Here is a 7,526-nt window from a genome sequence, read left to right on the forward strand (position 1 = left end):
ATCCCACCAAACACAGCCTAAAAGTTTTAAGACAGCAAAGACTCCCCCCCCCCCCCCCCCCCCCGCAAGTTATCCAAAAATTTCTTTAAGTAGTGTTCTTTACACATACTTCAGCTTTGGAAATTTTTTGGGGGACATCTCACTAATCCTATCTTAACAAAAATAAGCAGTTTAAAATTGGGAATTTAAATTATAATTCTGAAACATTTTCGAAGGCTGGAAGAGAATCACCAAACATCTTCCCCTACATTTACCAAAGGCATAAATTTGCATTTTTAAGACTCCAGTTTCAGAGTTTGTTTTCTAAACAGACCCTTTCTCCTAAATTTACATCACCAAAGACAACCTAAAAGTTTTAAGACTTAAATTTCAAAAAATTTTCGGACAAAAGCCCAAAATTTTCTTCACCCTTGAATCACATGAAGGTAGCTTAAAGCAGAGTTCGAAATAATTTAGCTTTAAAAATGTTTTGAGAGAAAGCCCCTTAACTCCTCATGCTAAATTCACAAGAAGATGGCTTAAATTTGCGTTTTCAACGCTTCAGTTTCGTTTTTTTTTCTAGAAAGAGTAGCTGCCCTTTTTTTACATTACCAAAGACCATCTAAAATTTTAAGATTACAAATTCAAAAAATTTTCGGGAAACAGACTTCGAATACTCTCTTCTGTAAATTACAGAAAGATAGCCTTGAGCTAGATAGCTGAGGGCTCTAATCCAGCTTAAAAAATTTGCCGGGGGAGCCCTTTACCTTGGCATTACCCAAGACAGGATACAGTTTATAAGTTTAAAGACTTCAGATGCAAAAATTTTTCAGAAGAGAGCTTCAGAGTACCCTCTCTATATTTCGTCCTAAGATAGCCTAAAACAGAGCTCTTAATAGTAGTGTTTTCAAAAAAAAAAAAAAAAAAGGACTTGGGTTTTGGAATGTCCTAAACTGGTTTAGGACAGGACAGGTGGTTTTTATGTCTAAACCTGTCCAAAAATATGCTAAAGCTAAAGGGGTGTAATCTAATCAATTTGTCTTTACTGCAATATTTGTAATGCATAAATATAGCTATTAATGAGGTTTAATTCATAAGTATTTGATAACATTTTTCTCCGAAATGCTCATTAAAAATGTTTTGCTTAAAAAAAATTGCTGATAACTCTATTACAGTCAGACCTCAATTTAATGAACCTCAATTTAATGATTTTTTCTTTTTCCCCGACTAAATGAAGGCAAAAACCCCTATTTACCAAATAATAAACCCTGAATTAAGGAATTACAGTTGGCTCTCTGTTTAACGACGTTCTATTTAACAACTTTCTCTATTTAACGACGGCTTTTCACGGCCCCAGATGGTCCACTAAAGTGTTAAAAGCATTCTATTCAAGGACAATTTCTACTTAAGGACAATTTTTTGTGGTCCCTTGAAAGTGGTTAAACAGAGAGCCAACTGTATTTTAACAGCCAGAATTTTTTTTTCTTTTGTGAATTTAAGTAAGGAAATATTGGATTGTTTTCCAAATGTTCTATTCATATTGTCCGAAATAGAGAAAGACTTTTCTTGGAATCAGCAGTTTTTGACGGGCGAAGGGGTAACCAACGAATACTGATTTTGATGCAGAAAGCGATAATGAAAACTTTACTTTTCAAATGCTTTACATAGCCTGAAAACTAAAAACATATCTTATGTAGCAGGCTGCAAATGACACAGTATTTTCTCCTCTCCATAAAGTCAAAAGAGAACTATTTCGAGCCAAGTATCAAGGAAATCGTCAAGCATCTATTGCTCAGTTGTTTAAAATTTCAAATTAACTAGTGTGTAGTAAGTAGCGATATACTGAATAAAAAGTGTACACTTTCCAACAATGGATATTTTTGCACAGTCGTTAGTTAGAGGGTTTTAGATAAAGTAAGTGCAGTTTTTAAAAAATTTTTAATACCCCGATTATTAGGAATAAACCCGATTTAATGTATAAAAGTTTCGGTCCCGATGAATTCGTTAAATCGGGGTCCGACTGCTGGGATAGCGTTAAGGATTTCGAATCGTTCGCCAGTAAATTCGCCAAATTTTTAAAGTGTTAGCCAAATTTCAAAAGTTTCAGTCAAAGACTAACTTTTACTCATTTTAAATGTATTTTTGTCTGCAGAAATATTTAATCAGAAAGTGAAGTATAACTTAATTTTTGACAATTTTTTGAGGATAAGGGCAGGGGTATATCCAGGAATTTTTGTCCGTTTTTAGGAATTTGGTGAGAAAAAAAAAATGGCTAAAAACAACTTCAAGTGATATTTATCATTCTTCAATAAATTTAAGAGTAGAAATAAAAGCTTTTAATGAAGTAAAGACTGCATTCCTATCTTACTCCGATGTTTCAGACATCAAACACAATGAAACAAACGCACCATTCAACAAGGCATTCATTCTACTCGGTAGCCACGCTGCGCACTCGATATCCAATCAGCGAGAGGCGCAAGTACTGTGACGCAAAGAGGCGAGAGGCAAACGTCATCCTTCCTCCGATCCGATGGACAGTAACGCTCCAATCCAATGCTAACGCACGTGAGCGCACCTCAATCTGCTCGGAGTGTTCCGAGGATAAAACAACTTTCAGTGATTGCTAGTCTGGGAGTTTTGTGAAAGGTTCGTTTTTAGGGGTCGGAATTTTGTGACGGGTCCGTTTTTAGGGGTCCAAATTTTGTGAACGGACTTAATTTTTATCTAGATTGACTTCTGAAGGGAGATTTTTTTTCCTCTGTGTATATTTTAGAGAATTTTCTGTTTGCCAATAAATTCGCCAAATTCGAATTTTGTTTGCCGATTTTACGATTTTATCGTATTTGGCGCATTGGCGAATGCTTAACGCAGTCCCTGGACTGTAACATAAAAGCTTCCTTATGTAACAGTTGGTAGAGTTAGGAATGGAAATTGACAACACTACCAAGAAAACTAATTTCAGTTCCATTTGTAACGCAAAGCAATATTGTCAGATTGTTAAATCCAGATTTCCCCACTTCCCTGTCAACTTTTCCCCCAAAAAGCGATGTTTCCAATCAAAATTCTCCAAATTCAAAAATTATTTTTCCACTAATATTTTTATAAAATTAATTGACTTCCCATAATAATTTTTTTCTCTTGAAACCCTCCAATTCTCTTTTCCCCCCAAATAACCAGATTTTCTTCTAAAATTCCCCAACATTTTTTTTCCCCATTTTGACTTTTTTTTGTCCTTATTATACAAGCGCCTGCATCAAGAACGGACTTTTACTCATATTGGATTCGAAATGGGAAGATTGGGTGCCGTCAATTGCCCAACGAGCATTTTGGGCCCAATGAACTACCAGATGTAAATAGGCGAATTTGAATACAAAAAAATTCTTCTCCTGAGGATTTTTTTTCCTTGTGTTTTCCCCAAGAAAAAAATTTTCCCCTAAAAAATTCCCCTTAAAACCAATTTCCCCAGAGAGCACAAGATTTCCACAAAATGAGGAAATTTCTCCCAATCTGGCAACACTGACTCAAAGGAATGTTATTAAATGTGCAATATTTAGGTGCAAACAAAAAAAAGGTTAATTTTTTGAAATGGATTTTGCAAATAAGTTGTTAAACGAAAGTTATTTTTTTAAATCATAGATTAAAGAACAAGAAATTGATGATTAAACACTTATATTTTGAAGCTGGCACTATTTTGTTTTTAGATCATATTTTTAACATAATACATTATGTAACTACAAAATTTTTTTTTTGCATTTAAGTTAATTATTGCACTGTATTTTGAACTTTCTTTTGCACAAATGCATAAATGTCAAGAATTTAGTGTATGGAAAAAGAAAAAAAAAAACTCATGTGTGTGCATTCATTTAATGAAGAATTTAACGTAACTAGATTAAAATTAACTGTATAAATAAGTTACATACATGTTTATACCTCAATGTTCACATTGAATAAACATATTAAATAGCAAAAAAAAAAAAAAAACACACACACACACAATTTTGACATTTTGATATTTTCTCAAATAGTTTCTCAAAAAAAAAAAAGTTTTCGACACTTTCAAACACAAAGGTTTTGAACAGGATGGTAAAACCCTTGCCCACCTGGCTTTCATTTGCACACATGCATTAACATAAGGAAAGTTGGTCAATATTGTGAGAAAAAAAAAATCAAGCACATCATGCATTCAAACTGAAATTTTAATCAAGAATTCATCTTCTATGTAACTAGATAAAAATCAGCTGCATAAATAAGTTGAATGTTCACATTGAATAAATGTGCAATATAAAACATTACTTTGATACAACTTATTGTTTTTGATGTTTTCTCACAAAATACAATTTCTCTTAAAATATAGTTTTTGACACAAGGGTTTTGGACAGGACGGTAAAAACCAGGGTTTTTACCATTGTGACCAAAACCTTGCCAACCCTGCCTCCCACATATTTTTATGTCATTAAAAACAGCCTTAACTTTTTAATGACTTTAGCAACTTTCAAAACATTCCAAGGGAAGAATCCAAAACTATTCCTTTTAATTCTCCAACTTCAAAAACTGCAAGCAAATGCGTTTATACAACTTTGTTTTCAAACCATTAAAGACATTTTTAAAATTTAGAAAGGCCTTTTGCTACTGCTAGCAACTTTTTAAGCAGGGGCACTTTCTAAAAAAAAAGGATTTTCAAAGAATTTTAAGGACCTTGAACAAAAAATAAGTTTTTTTTAATGAAGTTTTTTTTAATGGCTTGTATTCAAAAATAATTAAATAAATAAAAATAAGGAGTTTTTAAGGACTTTACTGGACCGTCGGAACCCTGGGTTGTATACCCTCAGAAAAACTGACGGGCATATCACTGCTAAGAAGTCTGAGTGAAAGAATACTACCAGCGGAAACATTCTATTTGGCTTCAGTCATGTAATTTTTGACACCTTGAATTCTTGCGCCGGCAAAATGGATAAGTAACAAAAATAGAAGTTAAAATAAGCATAAAATGATTCACAAAAATGCCAATCTTTAAAATCACCTGATGAGCGATGTCCGGTCGACAAAAGGAGCTATCTTTTCTGTATTTTTTCAAGTGCCCAAGGTGATCCTCACTGTTGAGCAATTCATGGTTTTTGCCATTCTAAAAAGGGGAAAAATTATTCATTACCAACAAAAATTTACAGTTGAAAAAAAAAAAATAACAAAAATATTTCTCGAATATAATAATTTCTATTTTAACAAATTATGATCTAAATGAAAGAAAAAACTAGTATTAACCATGTAATGCATTTGCCCATGCCTGACACGGACCAATTTTCTTGACAGTAATGATATACCTACCTCATGCCCCCGCTTCCTAGTCGTTCTTCTACTTACAAAATATATAGGTATAGTATACGCTATAAAAATAACTTATATTATACCTACATATTACCTTTCTATCAAAAAAAAAATCATATGAATATATTTTTACTCGTTTTTCAGGGAAAAAAAATGTACCGTAAGGTGTTAATGAACAGGATTCACAAAACAGTGGACACAAAATCGTAGTTGTGCCTAAATATTTCAGCATAAAACATTCTGTAGTTTGAACATGTTTTTCCCCCCCAAACTGTACCAAAAGAGCCGTTTGGGGGTGCTCGCCAAAAAAAAAAAAGAAAGAAAAAGGTTTGACTGTTCTGGACAGCTGCTCCCATGCTCATCCAAGGTCAAGTCACCTCTTACCAGGGTTGTTAGAGTTTCGGACAGTGGTGGTTTTAACCATGGATAAAACCGGCATGGATAAACTTAGTTTTGTCCAGTTTTTTCCATTGGGCATGAATACAGGAAATAATAAAGTTTAAAATCAAAACTAATGAGTACATAATTAAAAGAAATATGAAACATCAATCCCATAATCAGTCGCTGTTCAATATTTTAGTCAACAGTTAGTTCATTTACACTTTATGCAAGCAATAAATGATGGCATGCTCCAAAAGGTAAGTCAATTATGTGATAATTTTTTGAAAGTATGTTTTAAACAGTGAATAGCACAATATAGTTTTATCCGCACAAAATGAATTTCAAATTTAATCTAAGTATATTACTAATTTTTTAATGCTTGGAAAACATGTTACATTTGTGAAGAATAGCTATTAGTTTATGTTATAGGCTGCTTAGTAGTCCTAATAAAGGAGTGTCCTTTGTCTTTGTTGTGAATAACATTTAATGTTAAAGAAAAGTTGCCTTTAAAATCAATAAATCAGTTTTAAAAATTATTTCAATTATGATAAATATACATCCAATTTCTTTTAATCATTTATTAAAATATGCAATATTATGCATACAAACTGCATGTGTACTCATAATTAGTGTGTTTTTATACAATACATTTTTGGCCTGCTCTATGGTGTTTTTTTTTTTTTTTTTGCAATACAGTAAATATTCAGCTCTTTATGCATAAAAACGGTACTATGAAGTTAAGAATTGGGGTAAAACACTTTGAGGGTTTTTTACAAATGTCTAAAATAATTGGGTGTGTTTATAAAAAGATCGTATTGCATACCCTTTTTCACAACGCGAAAGTTCGACTTACGAGAGCGGTCTTAGAACACATCTCTCTCGTAAGCCGGGACTCGACTGTACTCAGATTTTGACAAAAATTCCTTTTTCTATCAGCGAACAAAGTACTACCGAAAAGGAGGTGCACAAAAATTTGATAAAAAGCAACAATCGAACAAAATTTTCCGGCAACACACACCAAATATAAACTTCTACGAGGGAAAAAAACAAATAAAAATAGAAGAACTTAGAAACTCAAGAGATGTAATTTTTAATTATGGAATACTTGAGACATCAGCAGTTCCCAATACTAAAGAATGGGGTTATTACAATTAATACCTTAATAGTTTCCAAATTTGCATTTTCAAGTATTACAATGAGCCGTTTATCTTGCTTTCTGATGTGTTTTGGAAACTTGGATGATTGCTCTTCCGTGTCACTGTCATCATCGAAATCATCATAACTATCCACGTGCTTACGTTTGTCGGCCATTTTTGTTTTTCATGCAGGTGTAAACAAAGAGTTGAGATGATTAGGAGCTTCTTATGCTTCTTATCTATTTTATGTAAAGTACTTAAAATGGAAGTGTCTGCTACTCCTCGATTTTTCTAGCAACCTTTGTAGTAACTTGGCGTGGTTTCAGACGTCCTCGATATTTGGCGATCACGTTCGCGTTGTTTATTCCAGCGAGAAACAACTGCGCCTCGTGCTTTTTCGGCATACTTTCCTATATGGATAGTATTTTAATGATCTAATTATTGTAATTATAGAGGAATGACTGTTGAAGTAGGGGCGAAGTTTTCTTCATTTGAAAGCTTACAAACAAATTACGGAAGAAGAGAATTTTGTGCATTTTTATGTGCAAGATTCCGCTAAATTGACGAGTGACGTTCATATTCAACACTTTACAAACATGGAAATGCTGAATTGGTGTATTACAAATTAAAATACACGAATGTTTTTAGCCAAAAAAAAAGGAAAGAAAACAAAAATGAAAGGAAATCTATAAGTGAGTATAAGTTTTG

General features: G+C 32.9%; 1 protein-coding gene across 1 annotated transcript in view; it reads right to left on the bottom strand.

Moving 5' to 3' along the window:
• Positions 1-6,993, bottom strand: part of LOC129234462 (ribosomal RNA small subunit methyltransferase NEP1-like) — a 31,294-nt gene extending 24,301 nt beyond the window's left edge. Inside the window, exons 1-2 of the mRNA XM_054868463.1 lie at positions 6,841-6,993; positions 5,000-5,101 (exon numbers count right to left, since the gene is read on the bottom strand). Of these exons, the coding sequence (XP_054724438.1) occupies positions 5,000-5,101; positions 6,841-6,993 (255 nt within the window). The remainder of the gene's footprint in view (positions 1-4,999; positions 5,102-6,840) is intronic.
• Positions 6,994-7,526: the final 533 nt, after the last annotated feature.

This window comes from Uloborus diversus, chromosome 1 (genome assembly GCF_026930045.1).
Source record: "Uloborus diversus isolate 005 chromosome 1, Udiv.v.3.1, whole genome shotgun sequence".
Classification (NCBI taxonomy): Eukaryota; Metazoa; Arthropoda; class Arachnida; order Araneae; family Uloboridae; genus Uloborus; species Uloborus diversus.